The sequence below is a fragment of the Leucopleurus acutus genome (genome assembly GCF_964270905.1).
Source record: "Leucopleurus acutus genome assembly, chromosome: 14".
Lineage (NCBI taxonomy): Eukaryota > Metazoa > Chordata > Mammalia > Artiodactyla > Delphinidae > Leucopleurus > Leucopleurus acutus.
This window is the reverse complement of record NC_139156.1, coordinates 79,246,138-79,267,129: the sequence shown is the minus strand read 5'-3', so window position 1 is coordinate 79,267,129 and position 20,992 is coordinate 79,246,138. Positions and strand designations below refer to the sequence as shown.

Genomic DNA, 20,992 nt, shown 5'->3' with positions numbered 1-20,992 from the left:
CAGAAAAGGCATTTGACAAAATCCAACATCCATTCAGGATAGAAACTCTCAACAAGCTGGAAATAAAAGAGAACTTCCTCATTGTGATAAAAGGCATCTAGGAAAAATCTAGACCTGACATCAGATTTAATGGTGAGATACTGAACCTTTTTCCCTAAGGTCGACACAAGGCAGGATGTGAAATTATCCTTTAAAAAAAAGAAGTGAAATTATCATTATTTACAGATGACATGATTGTTTACACAGAAAATCCTAAGGAAACCACAGAAAAACTTTAAGATGGATAAATAAATTTAGCAAAAGCATAAGACACAAGGTCAATGTATAAAAATCAACTGTATTTCTATGAGCAATAAACAGAAAAATAAAAATTTTAAATGCCATTTATAATGCCATAAAAAAGAATAAACTATTTAGAATAAACTTACCCCCAAAAATATAAGACCGCTACACTAAAACTGCAAAATACTGCAGAGAAATTTGAGAAGACTCAAACGGAGATTTATACCATGCTCATGGATTAAGAAACTCAGGATTGTTAAGATGTAAGATGTCAATTCTCTCCTAATTGATTTCTGGATTCAACAACATCACAAGTGAAATCATAGCAGGCCCTCTGTAGAAATAATAAGTTGATTCTAAAATGTATATGGAAATACAAAGGATCTAGAATGTTCTTCAAACATTCTTGAAAAAGAAGTACAAATTGGAGAACTTACACCATGTAATTTCTAGACTTACTATAAAAGCTATAGTAATCAAGACAGTATGGTATTAGTGAAAGAATAGATGACAGGTAAGGAGTAGAATAGAGAGTCTAGAAATAAACCATAAATATATGGTCAACTGATTTTTAACCAAGGTGGCAACGTTTTTCAGTGGGGGAAAGAACAGACTTTTAAGAAGAAATGTTGCTGGAACAACTGGGTAACTATACAGGAGAAAGGGGCAGAAATGAATCGTAACTCCTACCTCACACCATACACAAATATTAATTCAAAATGGATCACAGACCTAAAAGTAAAAATAATAACAAAAAAGCCCCTGGGGGGAAAAACATCAGAGAATATCTTTGCAGCTTTGGACTTGCAAGACCAAGATTTCTTAGACAAGATACAAAAAGCACTATTCACACAGGAAAAAAATTTTGCTTTTCGAAAGACATTGTTAAGAAATCAAAAGGTGGGACTTTCCTGGTGCTCCAGTGGTTAAGACCGTGCTTCCACTGCAGGGAGCATGGGTTCCATTCCTAGTCAGGGAACTAAGATCTTGCATGCAGAAAGAAATGAAAAGGCAAGCCACAAAGAAAGTATTTGCAATTTAACAAAGATTTTTATCCAGAATACTTAAAGAATTACAGCAACTGGATAACAAACGAATAACCTGACTTTAAAAATGGGCACAAGACTTGAACAGACATTCACAAAAGAAGATCTACAGATGGCCAATAAGCACATAAAAAATGCTCAACATCATTAGTTGTCAGAGAAATGCAAATTAAAACTGCAGTGAGATACTACTTCATATTCACTTAGAATGGCTGATACTAAAAAGACTGGCAGCGTCAAATATTAGAGAGGATGTAAAACAACTGGAATTCTCATACACTGCTGGTGAGAATGAAAAGTGGTACAACCACTTGGAAAAACAGTTTGGCAATTTCTTATAAAGTTAAATACCTACCCTTTGCCCAGAAATCATATGCCTAGATATTTACCCAGGAGAAATGAAAATATATTCACACAAAGACATCTATAAGAATATTCACAGCAGTTTTATTCAAAATAGCCAAATGTAAACAACCCAAAAGGTTAAACAACAGGTGAATAGTTAAAGAAATTATGGTATATCCATACAACAAAATACTAACCAGAAACAAAAAGTAGTGAACTACTGATTCAATCAACATGGATGAATCTCCGAGATACAAGAGTACATACTGCATGATTACATTTACGTGAAGTACTAGAACAAGCAACACTATACTTAGATGTTAAAAGTCAGAACAGTGGTTATCTTGCAGTGGGGGAAGGAGAGTGGCTGACTGAAAAGGAGTATGACAAAACTTTCTAGGGTGGTGGAAATGTTCTAACCATAGACCTGGGTGGTGGTTACAGAGGTGTATATATTTGTCAAAACTTATCCAACAATACACTTAACATCTGTGCATTTACTATATGTAAATTATATATCAGTAAAAAGTCTGCTTAATTCTGTATATTAAATATCTGTTAATAAAGCAAAAGTATTGCATAGAAGGACAAGGGCTTAAACTGCCTCTTCTCTAGAGTATCCAAGAAGTGTTCCAACTCATGAGAAGCACAGATACAAAAGTTAAAGTTCCATGTGGAATCTAGAAAAATGGTACAGATGAACCAGTTTGCAAGGCAGAAATAGAGACACAGACGTAAGAGAACAAACGTATGGACACCAAGGGGGGAAGTGGGGGTGGGATGAACTGGGAGATTGGGACTGACATATATATACTAGTATGTATAAAATAGATAACTAATGAGAACCTGCTCTATAGCACAGGGAATTCTACTTCACTTTGCTGTACAACAGAAACTAACACAACATTGTAAAACAACTATACCCCAATTAAAAAAAAAAAAAAAGCTAAAGTTCCTCCTGTACAGCATCTAGTGTTTTGATTCCATTTTAAATGATTAAATCTTATGCAGTTAAATTCCCCTTAAAGAACCAAAAGATCATTCTCCATTTTCTGGTTTAAACAATTAACTCTTGAGAAGTCTCTCTTTTTTTTTTTTTTTTTTTGCGGTACGCGGGCCTCTCACTGTTGTGGCCTCTCCCGTTGTGAAGCATAGGCTCCGGACGCGCAGGCTCAGCAGCCATGGCTCACGGGCCCAGCCGCCCCACAGCATGAGGGATCTTTCCGGACCGGGGCACGACCCCGTGTCCCCTGCACCGGCAGGTGGACTCTCAACCACTGCGCCACCAGGGAAGCCCAAGAAGTCTCATTTTTAAAATGGCTATTTATTTTCACTCTACTTCTACTTCTACTGTCCCTACTACCATTGCTACAGATATTCCAGAAAGTGAGTGACTGGGGGAAAGAGGGCATTAAAAAATATTACCATAGGAAAAAATGTTGTTGCAATTATGACTTGAATGCGTTCAATCATTTAATAGTACATTAAAAGATATTTCACAACTTAAAAGAGAAAGACAGGAAGTAGATTAATGTTTGCGTAGGGCCAAGGGGGATGGGAGGGATAGGGGAGTGATGGCTAAAAGGCACCGGTTTCTATTTGAGAGGATGCAAATGTCCTAAAATTGACCGTGGTGACAGTTGCACATATGTGTGACTACATTAAAAACCACCAAATTGTACATATGAAATAGGTGAATTCTATGATATGTGAACTATAGCTCAATAAAGCTGTCATTTAAAAAAAGCCATTGAGACTCTGATTGGGATTGCATTGGAATCTATAGATCAATTTGGAGAAAACAGATATATTTACAATATTAATTTTTCCCAATACATGAAAATTATGTAGTTCTGCCCTTATTTGGGTCTTCTTTAGTTTCTCTCAACAATTTTTTATAGAATTTTATAGAGAAATTTGTACATAATTTATCAGATTTATTCCTGGGTAACTGATATTTCTGATGCTACTTATATAGTATCTTAAGAAAAAAAGAGAGAAAGCACTGAATTGTCCTAATGTGGGGTAAGAAGATGAATAGAGCATGATATGCACACTAAGTCATCAAAATTTTGAAATAAAAAATCACTATATGTGGTCTAACAAATAATTTTTTCTGATTTTAAAATTTATTTATGGAAAAGTCATACAGGGCTTCCCTGGTGGCGCAGTGGTTGAGAGTCCGCCTGCTGATGCAGGGGACACGGGTTCGTGCCCCAGTCCGGGAAGATCCCACATGCCGCGGAGCGGCTGGGCCCGTGAGCCATGGCTGCTGAGCCTGCGCGTCCGGAGCCTGTGCTCCGCAACGGGAGAGGCCACAACAGCGAGAGGCCCACGTACCGCAAAAAAAAAAAAAAAAAGTCATACAAATATATAAAAATTAAATTACATTTAGTCACATTTGATAAACCACATTCAGAAAAAAGAATAAAATTATATAAACCTATATAATGTTATAAATCAATGCTACCTCAATAAAAATAAATAAAATTTAAAAATACATAAACCTGCAAATATTCTGGAAAATTCCATGACAGGTAGACACCACAGTGAACAAATACGTCCTGATTTATAGTTGTTAGGTTCCTTAGCTTAGAGTGAAAACAGATACTGTTTAATTTTAGTATCTATGTTTACCCAATATATGTATTTATTAGCAAAATGCTTTCATGGCAAAGAAATTTTATTTTACAAGGGTTAAGTTTACATCTAAAGCCAGTAGCATTTAAAGTGTTTAAAGCTGTCCATCATATTGGTGCTCCAGAGCCCTTATTATCCTTTAAATTCAAGTTAATTGAAATATTATTATCTAACTGCATTAATTAGTAGATGGTGGACTTTTCCTTCATAAAATAAGTATTTGTTTTCTACTAAAATGAAATAGATATAAATCACATCTGGGCTTCAAGTTAACCTTGTATGAGCTACTTAATGTTTCCAGATCTCAGTCTTTCACCTACCAAAGGAGGTTAGATGAAAACATCTCCATAGTCCCAACTAGCTTTAAAATTCTGTTAATTCTGTAACAAGGAAACAGCAAAATACCATATGGTCTTACCATAGTTTAAGCAAACACAGTAGTGTATGAAAAACTAGATGTGTACAAGATGAAAGACTTAGTAATTATTAGTTTACACAAAGGATTCTCTACTTTTTTCACCCCAGAATTGGCAAGTTCCCTAGATATCGTTTACACTAAACTTTTCAAAAACATACCTGATACTTACTGAAAGTGCAAATGCATGATGTTTCTGAATCGTGATCTTATCTCTACTAATAATCATAGTTATCTCACACTGGAATTAGGATAAAAAGCATAGGGTATATGAAACCATTTTAGAAGAAAGGCTATATATAACTGTAAGGTATTTTAGACATTTTGAAAAGTATCCAAATAAATAATATGTTCACAAATGGGGCTACTTTTCCTTGTCTGACTGATGTGAGAGATAGAACTTTATCTCAAAGAGACTCTCAGAAATTATGTAACCCAGAAATTACGTATCTATAATTAACTAAAATTTAGTGATGGAAAAAATGATTTGATATGAAAATGTTACCTGATCAATAATAGAATTTAGCTTGGTAAGTAACAGAAATCCTCGGCCGTGGACGAGGTATTGTCCAAGGGTTGCCATGTGTGTCTCCTCCTCTTCTTCCTCCCTGGTCCCCACTCTCTGGACCACCGCATTGCAAAGCCGGTTGACATCGGTCAGAAATTCACGTGCCAATGAGTTACTGTCAGTGCTCATGACCGAGCTATAAAATAAGTAATAGAAAAGAGATTAGAAAAACTAAAAATTATGTTTGAAACTATGTGCTTTTGTTGCTGTTTGTTTTTAACTGAAGACTAACTTTAAATTACCGGGCACTGGTATCTAACCTTATAATCTTTTCAGACATAGTTCCGACCTAGTCAGGGGCTCCTTAAATATTCCTACATGGCAGAAATTAGTCCTGGGCGTGAAATGGCTGAGTGGAACCATGCACGGGTACGTGAAAGCGCGGGGAGAGAAGACACTAGGGAGTGGTGGCAGTTAAGGTAGACGCTGACTTCCTCTCTTAAACGCCTCACTGCAGAATAAAAGTAAACGCATAACTTATAAAATATTCTTGCTGTACATGTTTTGAAAGATAAATGGATCTTTTAAAAATATAAACTGTTTTTCACTTGATAGAAGCCACAATCACTGACCCACGTCCTCAAACCCATGAGGGGTGGGTGGGGAAAAGATTTACCACCAGGTGAATAAAAATACAAGAATTCTAGCAGCTGAAGTTATGGCACTTCATTTCTTGCTACACATCTGAATCAAATAAAGGGCAGCGTGACATTTTAGGATTAAGGAAAACACTACAGTAAAGCAGACAAAAGAGAGGCAAAACACAAATGTAAAGGAAAACATGTATAAATCTTCAGAAGAGGAAAAAGCATGAAGAACAAAATCCCCAAAGAATTTCAAAATAGTTTAATTTTAGGATTAAAAGTAATTTTGAGACACCCAGTTACCCTGAGAACCTTGTAACCTGACAGCTTAAATTAAATGAAATGTGTATTGCAGTCTTCCTTCACCCTTTGGGCGAAGACCTTCCATCGTCCCTGCTGAGAAGGCAGTGGGCCATGTGACTATGTCTACTGCCAAGAGGCACTGCCAGTCTCTGGGCCCGAACCAGCTGACACACACCTGATTCAGGATCAGTCAACAAATACGATGGCTGCAAGATGTGACTCGTATGGTGCAGCCTGCAAAGAGGCCTTGGCCAATCAAGTTTTCTTTCTCTCTCATAGGAATTTGAATTAGGGGCATAGTTGTGCTGGAAAGTCACAGAGAGATGACCCTGTGGTGGTCACTATGAGGTAGCTGAGGCCAACTGAGTGAAAATTAACCAAGAGGATGCAGAAAGAGATAAACATGAAAGGGAGAGACCGAAGAAATTCCTAATACTGCTTTCGTTCCTATTCATTCAAGAGCCTGATGGTTTAATTCCTGGATTCCCATCAGAATTCTAGGTATTGTTACAATAACAATCCCCTCTATAATATAACAAGTACCATTATTTTAAATATTGAACATTAGGAAAAGAAAAGTATAAAAAAAGGTACATCGCTCATTATCCCAAAATGCAGCAATAGCCGCTATTATATATAATATTACTTCTTTATAAGCTTTTGTAAAGTAAAATTGTTCAATAAATCAAGTAACCTGATTTATATTCAGTCTGTATTTATCCAACTTTATTAATTTATTTCACTTAATCTGTCACTGATTTTAAGATACGTAATTATTTAGTGTACCACTACAAAAGAAAAAACACTGCCAATTAAACTATAATACAATGCTTTCTTATCACTTAGAATTTTCCATACAATATCACCTTCTGGACCACCAGGACCATCCACCACGCAACATTTCTTAAGAGTGCTACCCTATTGTTCTGGGGATTTTCTTCCAAAGAGGCTTACATCATTCTGTAAGTTTTGATGCTGGTGGCTTTCTTAACCTTACCAGATGAGGTCGGTAGAAAATTTCAGAAAATAACCAGGAAACATTGAAAACTCATCAGATATAGTACAACAATTCATGTTACTCAACTGAAGCGCTGACAATGTGAACAGCTATGACCCAGGTCACCTCATGGGCACACAAGAACAACTCTTCCACAACTGCAGCCCACTGACAGTGTTTCTAAGACACCATCATTTGCAAGGCACACTGCAACTTTACGAACAATAAAAATGTGAAAAACTAAAAAACTGTGGTAATAATTAGGGCCTATCTTCAAGAAATTAAGATAATGAAAATCAATGTGAATTTTTAGACAATTAATGAGGAAATAATTTCAATCCCACTTCCCAAAAGCACAAGATGCCATGTCAGTAAAAAGTATTATAATATATGCAGAAACATTTTTCCTGATTTAAAAACGTGTATAAAATACACACACAGTTACATATACAGGGTATTACATATAGATGATCTATTACCTGCTTGTTTCATTTAGATATTTCAGAAATGTTTTCCCAGGAGCCCTCTTTTACTCTGTTTAATAGCTGCATGCTTACTCTTTTTAATACATTCCACTGCATGTATATATTACATACAGTTCATATATTTCATTATTAGATGTACTATCACTATGTAGCCAATCTGTCACTGTTAGACATTTAGGTTATTTCTAGTTTCTTATTATCATAAACAAAGCTGCAATAAACATCCTTACAATATTTGCACATTTATCCTATTATTTCCTTGAAGTAGAAATTGCTGTTACTTCATATAATAGGCTTCACACATTTCTGTTAGGTTTATTCCAAGGTGTTTTATGTTTTTTGCCATTATTCTGAATGGGATTTTATTTTCCATTATATTGATACATTCTTACTCGGATAGAAAACTGGTATATAGGAGGCCTATAGGAAGTAGATTTATTTTGAGATATCCAAAATTTACTCATATGTCCAAACTTCTCACTGAACTCTCTTATTGATTTTCTCAGAATTTCCAGATATAAAACCCTGTCATCTACAAATAACAAAAATTCTGAATTTTTCTATCCAATATTCACACACTTTCTACTCTTTCAATTGCATGAGTACTAGCAGAACAACACTGGTAGGGGTGATGGGGACACTTTTGCTTTGCACATTAAGAAATACTTATTTCTTCCTATGCATCTAATAGGAATGCTGAATTTACCTATTGCCTTTCAGCCATTCTGAATGTCAACTGAAAAGATGATTGCATGGTAATTTTTAAAGATTTTTTTGGAATATTTAAAATACCCAGAAAAGTGCAAAGAACGTATAACGTGAGGTTATAGCCAATGCTCAGACCTCAGATCTAGCAAGTATTAACATTATGCTATGTTCAGTGCAGTTCCCATGTGTGGGTGTGTCTGTGTGTATGTGTATGTGTGTAAAGAAATCAAACCTTATAGTACAGGAAAGCCACACTCCACCCACACCTCTTCCACCTCTCTAGTTGCTGTTTATCGTTTCCATACATATTTTTATAATTTTGATATGTTATATCCATAAAATATTCAGTACTGTTTTAGTTATTTTTAACACTTTATATAAACAGTATATTATAGGTGGGTGGGATGAATTGGGAGACTGAGATTGATATATATACTCTACTATGTATAAAATAGATAACTAAGGAGAACCTACTGTAAAGCACAGGGAAGTCTACTCAGTGCTCTGTGGTGACCTAGATGGGAAGGGAATCTCAAAAAGTGGATATATGTGTATGTATAACTGATTCACTTTGCTGCACAGCAGAAACTAACACAACATTGTGAAGCAACAATACTCCAATAAAAATCAATAAAAAATAGTATACTATATGCATCCTCTCATAACTTTGCTTTTCCCTCTCGACATTAAGTGCATTCCTTTAAACCACTGTGCAATATGCCATGGTATGAATAAGCCACAATTTACATATCTAGAAAGTTTAGCTGTTTTCACTTTGGGGTTTAAAAATTTAATGTCACATAACTATATAGTTTCAAAGTCTTGGACTGAACCAAGGATTTTGACTGCTAATATATGTTACATTAAATACTTACCAATCTTTCAACACTTCTGTAACATTTAGGGTCTTTATGATTTGAGTTCATGAACTAGACGAAACAAATAATCTTAGAACAAAGCTTCACCTACCAAAAAAAAAAAAGAAGAAAGATATTAACAGCAATAGTAAAACAAATATTTTTAACAACTGAAGTTCTGACATAAAAACAAGAGGCCAGTCTTCATATCTGATGTATGAAACAGACAACGATTTTTTTGAATCTCAAGAACACACTAAAAAATGCCTGTAGCTTCAAGAATAGTGTCTGGAGAGATGGAGTCTTGGAACATATTTGATCTGAAGAAGGTAACCTGACAGTAGCTCCCCACGGCTCTTCTCCCAACCCCCAACTTATAACCTCCAGGTAAATCCCTACAAAGGAAGGAGAATCAGGCAACATCAGTCTTCTTAACAATGAAATCTAGGTTGAGGATATATGAGAAATCAGAAAATACTACAGCCAAACAATGAATAACCCACCACCAAATTTCCTATCCTTGTTGAATTTTTAAAAATGAATTAATCTTTTGTGTATAACACAATGAAGACTATTTCTAGAATACCAAAGGATAAATTCCTACTTCTGGGGTATCAAGAAGGTGCTTCTCTGTAGTTTTCTCCCTCTCTACAGTTTTTACCAGGCAGAGGCATGAGAAAAAACTTCCTTATTACAGTTATAAGGCAAACATAAAGGTTTATTTTGAACCACAAGTTTATAAAATCAAAACGACCTTTAATTGCTTTAAAATGCTCAAATCTAGAGAACTGTCTTGAATTCCTTTCAGCTTGACAAACAGTTCTCGTACCACACTATTCTAGGCCCTTGAGAATAGAGTAGGCAGGAAATAGGACAGAGCTGCTGTTAACACTACATAGGACTTTGTGTGAATTAGGGAAAAAGCACCTCCTCCTAGGCTGATGCAGCCCATGGCACACAGCTATCAAAGCACAGGCTAGATTTCAGTCCTACTCGCCCACTCCACTGGCCAAGCACCAGTGCATCAACTGCTCGACCAAACGAAACAGCCCTGGAGTGGAGTCTGAAAACACCTTCCAGACCTGCTCCTACTGCATCATCCCCGTAGTTTTAACTCTAGAATTTGGGCGGGGAAATTATCAATCAAATCATGGAGCAGAAACTAACACACCATTGTAAAGCAATTACACTCCAATAAAGATGTAAAAAAATCATGAGCAGGAGGAGGTCTTGTGTGAACTGAGCTGACTACCGGCACCCTCTAGCTTGGACTACTACGAGGTGGAGCCATGTATCTCACGATGCTAAAACGATTCCAGCTCACTCAGCCTGGCCATCAGAAGTGGAGGCCGACAGACAACTGGATCCATCTGTTGCTCTCTCTTACCGAGGGACATTTCTAGGCCAAGCTGAGGGATTTTTCTAATGCTCTTAAACTGACATGGCTTCTTTAGCTCCATATTTTACACGGCCCAGCTTGGATAACCATGGAGTCTCACTCCATCCAAGATCATAATCCTATCCGCCAGCACCGTCAGCTGTGCCCTCCTTCACTCTGCCATCACTCTTTATTCACAGCTGTATTCTAGCTTTTATCACCCTATATTATGCTGGGTGTCCATAAAGTCTGAAAATACAGGGTTTTTTAAAAAATAAATTGAAGATGTGCTTAGGACATTATATATTTTTGCCCCTGTTTCCAAACCGCATGGACACCCTGTAGCTACTTATCTATATGACTGTCTTACCTCCTAGGTCATGAGTTCCTTAAGGCCAGGAACTGTGTCTTATTACTTTTTGCACTTTATAACTATCATGCCAAATTTTAAATTCATCATCATTACAATTTTCACCTTCTAATACAACTATTGTTATAGTGACATAATAAGACTTGCTCCCAACAATATTACTAGAATTTTTATATTCTTAAAATTTACCATAAATGAAAAGCATAATAACAAAATGCCTCTAATCATATAAATGACCTTCCCAGAAAAATAGCAGGTTTCACTTTCTCTAATTCAGTGACAGGTACAGTGATATAAATGCCCAAAACAAAACAAAACAAAACCTGACAATGTATTAGCTATAACCCCTAGTTTTATGGCATCAGAAATTTCATCAATATGCCATTTAATTAAACAAATGTTTATTGAGCATTCATTATACGCCAGCTACTATTGTTGACACTGACTATAGAGCAAAAATAAAATCCCTACCCTCATGGATTCTAGTGGGGTAGAGACAGAAAAAATAAACCCATTCTCATGTCAGGTAGTAGTACTACGTGCTATGAAAACAAAGTAAAACAGAATAAGGGTACAGAGTGACAGGAATGCTACTTCAGGTAGGGCTGGCGAGGAATGCCTGAAGATGTGATACCCGAGCAAAACCCTGAATGAAGTAAGAAAACAGCCCGTGTGAGTATCCGGGGAAAGAGTATTCCGGGGCTCTGAGATTAGTGTATGTTTGATGCACTGGATACTGAGTGAAGAGAAGAAAGACAGAAGTTAAACATTACCACAAAAGTGAGAAAAGCCTCTCGCTCCTACTTCTCAGGGACTGAAGTAAGATGTAGAAAGAAGAAACAGGAGTGTTCCTCTGGAACTCTCGTGAGGAATGGAAGCCTCCTTCCTGCCCACCCTCCTTTCCTTGCCCCCCCCCCCAAAAAAAAGAGACAGAATAGCGCAGTTCACGGACAGGTAAGACTAGTTAGGAGGGAAAATAAAGTTCGCCTTTAGCTATGTCAAGTTTGACAGGTCTCTCAGGAAGCAAGTAAAAGATATCAAGCAGGCAGCTGGATATACCAAACTGGGAGGATGGGACTGGTGAGTCAGTTTGGGAGCTATCAGCCTATAGATGCAGTTTAATGAGACCAGATGGATGAAACAACCCAGAGCAGTGCTGTCTGGCAGAACTTCCTGCAATGATGGGGACTGTGCCTAGTGGCTATGGTATTGAACAGTGGGGACCCAGAGAATGAGTGTAAGTGGGGTAGAGAAGAGGTTCTAGGACTGAGCCCTGGGGTTAACACCACTGACTCAGGGAGATTCCAGCATAGGAGACCAGGAAGAAATAACATGTGAGGCGGGAAAAAAAAAATCAGGAGTGGTCCTTCCCAGAAACCAGGGGAGGAAAACCTGAAACAGGAAAGATTGATCAACTGTGTCAAATATCGCTGAGAGGTTGAGTAAGATGGAAACTGGGAACTGACCGTTGGATTTAGCAACACTGAAGTTACAGACAACCGTGTCAAAGAGTGGCCTCAGTGGAGTCGCAAAGAGTGGTGAAGAAATGGAGGCAAGGGGTCTAGAAAACTCCTTAGAGAAGCTCTGCCCAAAAGGGTAGCAAGGAAATGGGTGGTAGCTTGAAAGGGACATTGGATAGGGGAGTCGTTGTTGGCTATTTCTTTTTTTTTTTTTTAAGAAAAAAAGATATAACAGCATGTTTGTTAGCTGAGATATCATAGCATGTTTGTACAGCATGTTTCTCCAACAGAGAAAGGAAAACAGATGAAAAACTAGAATGAGAGGAGATAATACCAGGGCCAACGAGGAGGCAAAATGAAGAGGATCCAATGTGCAAGTGGAAGCAACAGTGACGGTTCATCCGATGGAGTAAGAAGCATGACAGAGTTCATGAGTACAGATGCAGGAAGACTCGTGTATCTGGCAGTGGGAGGACCAAGATTTGGAGGCTTCTATCTTCTCAGTGAAATAAACCACAAGTTTACCAGCTGAGAGTCAGAAGTGGGAGGTGTTTTAATCTGATGAGTGGAACAGGGTCAAAACTGCAGCCCCTAAAAGATTTCCCACATGGCTGCCAGTTAGTAACTAAGATCAAGTTCTGCTGTTCAGTAACTGTACCCATACTATAGTCCCACTCTCCATTGTGTCCCCAAGAACGGAATGATAGAACAGATGATGTCAAACACCTTGTGGGAATCTACGTATGTTACAGCTACAGCACTTTCCTGATGCGTATCTGTACATCCCCATCAAAAGTAGAAACTGGGTGATCTGCATGAATTAGTTTTAGAGAATCCCCTTAACCTTTACCGCCCGTCCAGTCCTTCTGTAAACGTTTGCAAATCTTTTAAAATGATCGCTAGAATCTTTTGTGAAGGTAACTTCAAACTCACTAAAATCTATGGAATCTACACTCTTTTTTATAATTTTGGAACTTTATTCCTCCACAGTCTTCTGAAATTTTTCAAATTTACCATAATAACTCAAAGATTACCGGTTCAGCAATGACATTAACAAATTTTCTCAGAACCTGAACCTGGGATGTGAATTCATTTAGAGCAACCAGAGATTCTGATACAATCTCCTCCTCACTCTTGGGCTTAAATTTTCTATTATTCTTCTTACTTCTACACTTATTAGTCTGTGTGTAGACCGTTCTTCGTGTCAGAGAAGACAGAAAGAAAACAGAAGTTGAGAAGTTTCATTTACTCTCTGTATCTGATTATAGGGTCAGTTTGTTTCAAGGAAGAATCTATTATTTGCCTGTTGTTTTCATCTTCTATATATAAAATGTAAAAAGGTCAGCCTTAACCTTCTTCAAAACCTCAGCTCATTATTTTCAGAGGTTTGTGTTCCTCTTTTATATATAAATAATTTTGTTTTTGTTATTTGTTTCATATCCTTCTTCTGCACGTTATTTTAAAATCTGAGTTCAATTGGCCGCTTTACCTCTACCTTTCTTCACATATTATTTCCAATTGTTCCATAAAGACCAGTCTATGGTCATCTTACAACCACTTTCCCTTCTAGAAACTGTATCCATGGCACCTTACCAATCTTTTCTTTGAACTTTAGGAACTCTGCATTTCCAATTCTCTATATTCCAGCTTTGTTTCATATTCTTCTTCCTGTTTATTATGTATTCATTTAGCTATCATTTACTAAACACTCCCTTTGTGCCAGGCACTAAGAACACACACTGTGAAAGCAGTCCCAGTCTCTGCCCCTCAGGAAGATCACGTTATGGTGGCAAAGGCAAACCAACACACAGGGTACTGCATACTGATAAGGTGCACTGAACCCAATCTGAGGAGTCAGGGAAGCTTCATGAAGGAGATAATCTTCAAGAAAAAGCAGAACAGGTAAAGGGAGACAAGGAGAGAAGAAAGGCATTACAGACAGGAAGAGAGGCTCAAGTCAACTGCTTGGAAGAATTACAATAAGTTTGGTATCAAAAAGCAAAATGAGTAGCAGGAAAACAAGGATGGAGAGAATGGTGACCAAGGATAAATAAAAGGATTTATTGATGCGCTTGTAAACGTGAATTTCTGATGGTGTCAATTTCCTCAGCTATTTGAGATTCTCCAGCAGCATTCAGCTGCTTGGATCTAACAGGAGAGAATACAGATTGTATCACTGGTCTTGAAATGAGGGTTTTGGTGGGTGAAGGCAGCAGAAGCGTAAGTGGAAGGGAATCAGGGGTACAGGTGAAAGAACGATCCATATGGTCAAAATGTGTACAGGCTGGGCAGGGAAGAGAAAGACGCCAGGCGAATGTTGACACACAGGTAATCAATCCCTATGAGAGAGAAGAACAGAGAATGTGCTACGGAAGATACTGGAATTCGCAGATTTTTGAAGCAAGCAGTTCCAGATGATGACAACATCCAGACTGTGACCCTGCAAGTCAGTGTCTGAGGTGAAGTGGAAGGTCACTGTAGCCAAGTAACCATGAAGCTAGTTTTCTGGACAACAGATCACTATAAGCTCTTGAAAGCTCCTTGATGACAGGGAATTTTTCTGTTGCATTTACTGCTAAATCTACAGCATCCAGAATAGTACGTGGCACAGAGAAGGCAATCATTTGAATGAATGACATGACTCTTCTCTCAGGATTCCCATTACGTTCACTGTCTAACTAAGCCCTCACAGTGGGTCAAAATTAGGCTCAGAGTATCAGCTCCCCGATTATTTCCTTTACCTTCTGGAAATGAAATAGTCAACAACATAAGTTTTGCTTTATTGAGTGAGACTTCCCACAGACATTTGGATAGCTGACTTTGATATTTTAGCTCTGATCTGCTTCTGTGATTAATTTCTACAACCTATTATCCAAAAGATCACGGAATTAAGCTTTCACCCTCAGTCTTGTGGATTTTCAAACATTTATTTTCTTGACATATAGAACGACTACACCTGCCCCTACACCAAGCCATTACTACATACATTCTTCACCTTTCAGCATTTGAAAAGACCTTGTCACTTCTGCGTTTTAATCAGTGCAACCAATGATATTATATTTACCATTGAAGATAAAATCTCAAGCTCAACAGGACTTCCCTGGTGGCGCAGTGGTTAAGAATCCGCCAGCCAGTGCAGGGGACACGGGTTCAATCCCTGGTCTGGGAAGATCCCATATGCCGCGGAGCAACTAAGCCCGTGCGCCACAACTACTGAGCCTGTGCTCTAGAGCCCGCAAGCCACAACTACTGAGCCTGAGAGCCACAATTGCTGAAGCCTGCGCGCCTAGAGCCTGTGCTCCGCAACAAGAGAAGCCACTGCAATGAGAAGCCCGCGCACCGCAACGAAGAGTAGCCCCCGCTCGCCACAACTAGAGAAAAGCCCATGTGCAACGAAGACCCAACAAAGCCGTAAATAAATAAATTAAAAAAAAAAAAACTCAAGCTGAACAATATGGCAAGAAGTACTCTAAAGGTCACCAAGTTTCCTTCTCAAGAACTGTGAAATAACAAGTGGCCATGGTGATAAGAAGGGCGGAGTCCGTTGTGCTACAGTTCACTTTTTCACTAATTCATCCATTCATTAATTCAACCAATATTTATTACTTATTCAATAAATATTTACAAGTCTGATTACTCATTCTGTTTTTTTTAGTTTCTGAATCTGTTCTGAATAGTCAAGATTGTCAACACTGTGACAGTGGTGAAAACAAAGGCGGCAGATTTGGAATCAAGCAATTACTACCCAGTCACACAGAGGTGTGTGGAGTTTGGCTGCCTTTTCCAGAAGATGTTCATCCCATACAGTTGCTATGTGGATCTTCGGAGATTATATGATACCAGTAAACATTCTTGGAATATGTTGTATGTGTTCTATTTTAAAGGCTTGGCACTAGCCGAGCATGTTCCAACAGAGAGTGCCACCTGGAGGAAGAAAAGATCACTACAACCTTTCCTCACAGACCAGTTAGCACGGAAATGTTAATGTTCTGCTTTATGATGATGTAGTTTCCAAGGAAACACTGAAAATAAAAGCAGAGGGTACCCGCATTTTTTATCTTTTCCCTACCTTGTGACTTCTACAGAAAACAAGAAGTAAAAGGAAGAAGACAAGAAAAAAAGATTATAACAATGAAGTTTATTCTTATAGCCGGATTAAAAAGCGTATTTTTTTCTTATCAAACAGTGCCACCTGAAGCACTCAATTCCTAATCTTTCATCAAATGCCAAAAATCCTGGTACATTGTCTTTTAAAATAATACTATGTACTTGCCTAAATCTGTTAATTACAACAGTATTAGAGAAATTACCATTAGAAAGAATATTTTTCAGAAATGTACTATGTACCGAAAAGGAGGAGAGTACTACAAATCACAGGCTTAAACAAAACAATGCACAGAATAATTAGTACTCAATGAGTTCTGCTGAATCAGAGTCTGTTACGATTTGAAGCAGCCTTCATGAAAATAAGGGTTGGTTCATATGGACTCTTAGCTATGCTAAATCCCATCTCTCCACAGTTCAATATATATTGATTAGAGACTAATTAATGACTTTCCCAAAGATCTCACACATTCTTTGCAACACATTACTAAAAATCAAAAAAACTTAGGAGGAGAAAAATGATAACACTATTTACACAATTTCATAAATGACACGAATAAAGGAATAAACATGAATAAGTTAGAAGCGTACATTTGCACAATGGCAGAAACTTTAGACATCATATTCTCCAACCCCACATTCTATAGGTAACAAAAGCTGAAGCCAACAGGTTCAAGATCCCATGACAGTTGTCCTGGGAGTTATACGATATTTTTGGAGCTAATTAACTAGAACTAAAATAACCCAAGTTTAGAAGACACAGCCTTTCTTCTGTCAGGTCAATTAAAAATTAGACAGTGGGCAAAGAAGTTTCCTTAACACCAAATGCTATCTCTAAATGTTACCCAGAACCCTTACTCAAGTCCACTAGTTTGCAATCCGTACACCAGGAAACAAGATTTAAAAAATCTCTCTCTATACACTTTTGTAACCACAACACAGAGCCATATGTCTGAAATACAGGAAACTTGTGTGGGAGAGGGGAGAAGATACTATGAACTGAGCTTGTTCAGATTAACAGAATTCTCTTTAAGGAATAAGCTAGTTAAGGCATATCGGTTGAATTAAATTATACAACATTTAAGCAAGCAAATGTCTGTTAATCTAGGCTTTACCCTGTAAATTTTTGGTCATACTACATATGTTAAGTAATAACCATCAGAATGATTCCCAACTACAGACTTAAGACAGAAAGTTTATTAGGATACTATTTACATACCAAAAATTTTTTTCTTCTTGCAAGAAGCTTGTTTTCTTTTTTTCAATTGAAGTATAGTTGATTTACAACATTATATTAGTTTCAGGTGTATAGCATAGTGATTTAATATTTTTATAGATTATTCTCCATCTAAAGTTATTACAAAATAATGGCTATATTTTCCTGTGCTGTACAATATATCCTTGTTGGTTATCCATTTTATTATGTATATTTTTATTAATATAAGCATCTTTACAACCTATGTTATAGTAGATAAATATTGTCTTGAGAAAACTGAAGTAAAATTTGATAGTCATTGACTATGAAAAATTAAAATATATTTTGTGGGTTTATTTTTATAAAATTCTTGAAATTTAAAATGAGAGTTAGGGGGGACTTCCCTGGCGGTCCAGTGGTTAAGACTTCGCCTTCCAATGCAGGGGGTGCGGGTTCGATCCCTGGTTGGGGAGCTAAGATCCCACATGCCTCGGGGCCAAAAACAACGAAACAAAACATAAAACAGAAGCAATATTGTAACCAATTCAATAAAGACTTTCAAAATGGTCCACATCAAAAAAATAACTAAAATAAAATGAGAGTTAGGAAAGGATGTGACACTTTAACAAAGCTCTAAATTAAATAGCTGAATCAGAGATCTGTTAAAAACCACTTTAGCAATAAGATAAATCTTTTTCGCACAATCCGGTAATTACTGCTGATTCACCATACTTGAGGAGGATGTTCAACTTCCATTTAATCAATAACTTCAACAGGAATTATAACAGTTGTTTTAGACTATAGCAGTTGTTTAGAGCTCAGGCCCTTCTTGACAAACACTGAACTCGATTTTCTGAGTTCTGCTTTAAAGAATATCTGGTTGGAAGTCAGGATGTCACACACATCCTTATGAAGTTTGGACTGTGGTCTCCAGCTCCTTAGATACTAATGTGGTATCATGAAAAAAATGTGATTAAGGCTTTGAACTCCGCCAGACCCTCCAGAGTCTGAGTAACTCCCCCAGACCCCCTGGGGAACTGAATTGACAGTTCCAATTTGGACTGCTAGCAACACAGCTGGCCGCACCCCCACCCCACCCCACCCCACCCCACCCCCGCCCAGTACCCTGTCAGGCAAGGGGAGAAGGTGTTCCTGCACCGCCAAGCCATCTGAGGTGGCTCTCTGACGGTCTGGGGCAAGGGCTCCGAAAGTAGGGTAGCAGCATGTGAGGCAAACAGTAGGCCAGTTAAGCTTGATGAGGTAATCGCGTCACCTCCCCAAACCTTCTTCCCGGGGTTCTCTCACAACGCCACTTCCAGGTATACTGTAGATTAAACAGCCTTATGGATATAAATCCCTCATGCAACGTTGTCTCTAAGGGCAAATCATTTACAGTCTGAATAACTTATCTTAGACATGAACCTTTGGAACACAACCATTTATAAGAAGTAACTGCCATCCTTAAAGTTTTTTCAACTAACACTGAAGGAAGTAACAAGTTGACTGCCAGTGAAGGAACACTGCCATGGAGCTTACATTTTATGAATTACTTGAGAATGAAAATCTATCAGAGAATCAACACACAGAGAGTTGAATGATCTTAGTACCTCCTCAGAATTTTATAGATAAGAACCCTAAGGCAGATGGAGGTTAAGAGATTTCCCAAAAGTCACAGGGCTTCACACCTGGGTCTTCGGATCCTGTCCAATGTTCTTCCTAATACTGCACGAAATTTTTGAGAGACTTCTCACAGCCCAACTATGTCTTTTAGAATGCTACCTGTCAGAGCATTTTAGTGATCAGGTCTGGCACTAAGTGCAACTGTAAGTAGGCAGTAGCCCTGCCTGTCTGTCTGTCCCCCAGGCAATGCATCCTGCCACCCTAGTCTTCTACAGGTTCATGTTATCTTTTTCCATACGTTTCCCCATTTCTCATTTACATCAAGAAGTGACCTGAAAAAAAGGAAAATTCTGCTCCTCCTAGAAAGAAGTATTTACATTTTAACAAGAAGTAACGCCTTCAGCTCTAACCAGGATTGCAACATAAGAGAGGTAAAAGTTGGCTCTGACCTAGGTGTTCCATATTAAAAATACAGGACTATAGGCGGCCATCACGCAAGCCACCGAGGATAAGAAAATAACTACAGGGTGATGGGGTGCACCATGGGAGGGGGGCAGGGGACTGGTCATTCTGGTTTGCTGGGTCATACTCCTTTCTTTGGTATGTTATTTGGTATATTCTAAGCTGACTGAGTTTTCTTCACACTGATGCTTGGAGAGAAGGTGTAAGGATTCTTTTCTCTTTAGGTTTGGCTTTTCATTATAAACTCTAAAGGGACTTCGCAGTACAGAATGTCTGATGCAGTCAATTCCAAAGGGTCTAGGGCGGGATGGGGAGAAAGGCTGTGTCCAACTGGACTCAGCCAGAAATGAATGCACGAATGACGAATGCCCAGGAATCTCTGGAAAGTAGATTGCTACCTAAGTTCTAGTCCCTTCCTAAAACCACTTAATAGGGTTCTATTACATAAACAGCAGGATTTTTATTCTCTTTACCTTGTCAGTTTACAATTGAATGAAATAAGTATACGTTCACTGCTTTCTGTCTCTGTTGCCAATGGCTTCTCAGCTGGCTGTAGCTTTCAACAAATTTCCCTAACCAAAACAGGACTTCTTCAGGGCTTGGGGGACAAAGTTCTTTTATCTCAGTCCTTGGGAGAGTTTGGTATGCAGTAGCCTGGCCCCAGGTGATAGGTTGGTTTGAAGCCTTTTTGTTTTTATTTCTGCTGTATCACAGCCAAGAACCATCAAATGAATGACGAAAATGGAAGAATGAAAGGTGATTCAACCCTCTTCTTGATTTTGCTCCTCCATTCTCCAATAGAAAATGATAATTGGAGAACTTTTCATCTCACTTGAAATCACTGCCTGGTTGTGAATGATTCTTAACTGCTCATTTTCCTTGGGAGCCCCTAGGTCTTTCTCACCTTAGAAAGTAGCCCAGGCCTGCCAGCCGAGTGCAAAGAAGCTGGGACAGCCGTGACCTTCCTTCTCTGTGCACCCACCCGCTGAGGCTGTTTCTGAAGTGCTCTCGGCTGGTGTGGGAGCTCGCTGCTCCTGGCACACGTGCCTTCCCCACTGTCCCTACACCTCCAAGCGCTCTTGCTGCCTATGGCTGATATGTCATGGAAGAAAGCAATGCACCACGTGGGACACAACTTGAAAACACGTGGAAAGGAGAGCAGAAAGGACTTGG

At 38.2% G+C, this 20,992-nt stretch overlaps 1 protein-coding gene across 1 annotated transcript in view; it reads right to left on the bottom strand.

Annotated features, from left to right (window-relative positions):
• The window catches only part of LYST (lysosomal trafficking regulator), a 148,637-nt gene extending 139,290 nt beyond the window's left edge, over positions 1-9,347 (bottom strand). The window contains exons 1-2 of the mRNA XM_082854235.1: positions 9,249-9,347; positions 5,234-5,432 (exon numbers count right to left, since the gene is read on the bottom strand). Of these exons, the coding sequence (XP_082710361.1) occupies positions 5,234-5,425 (192 nt within the window). The 5' untranslated portion in view covers positions 5,426-5,432; positions 9,249-9,347. The remainder of the gene's footprint in view (positions 1-5,233; positions 5,433-9,248) is intronic.
• Between the last annotated feature and the right edge of the window lie 11,645 nt (positions 9,348-20,992).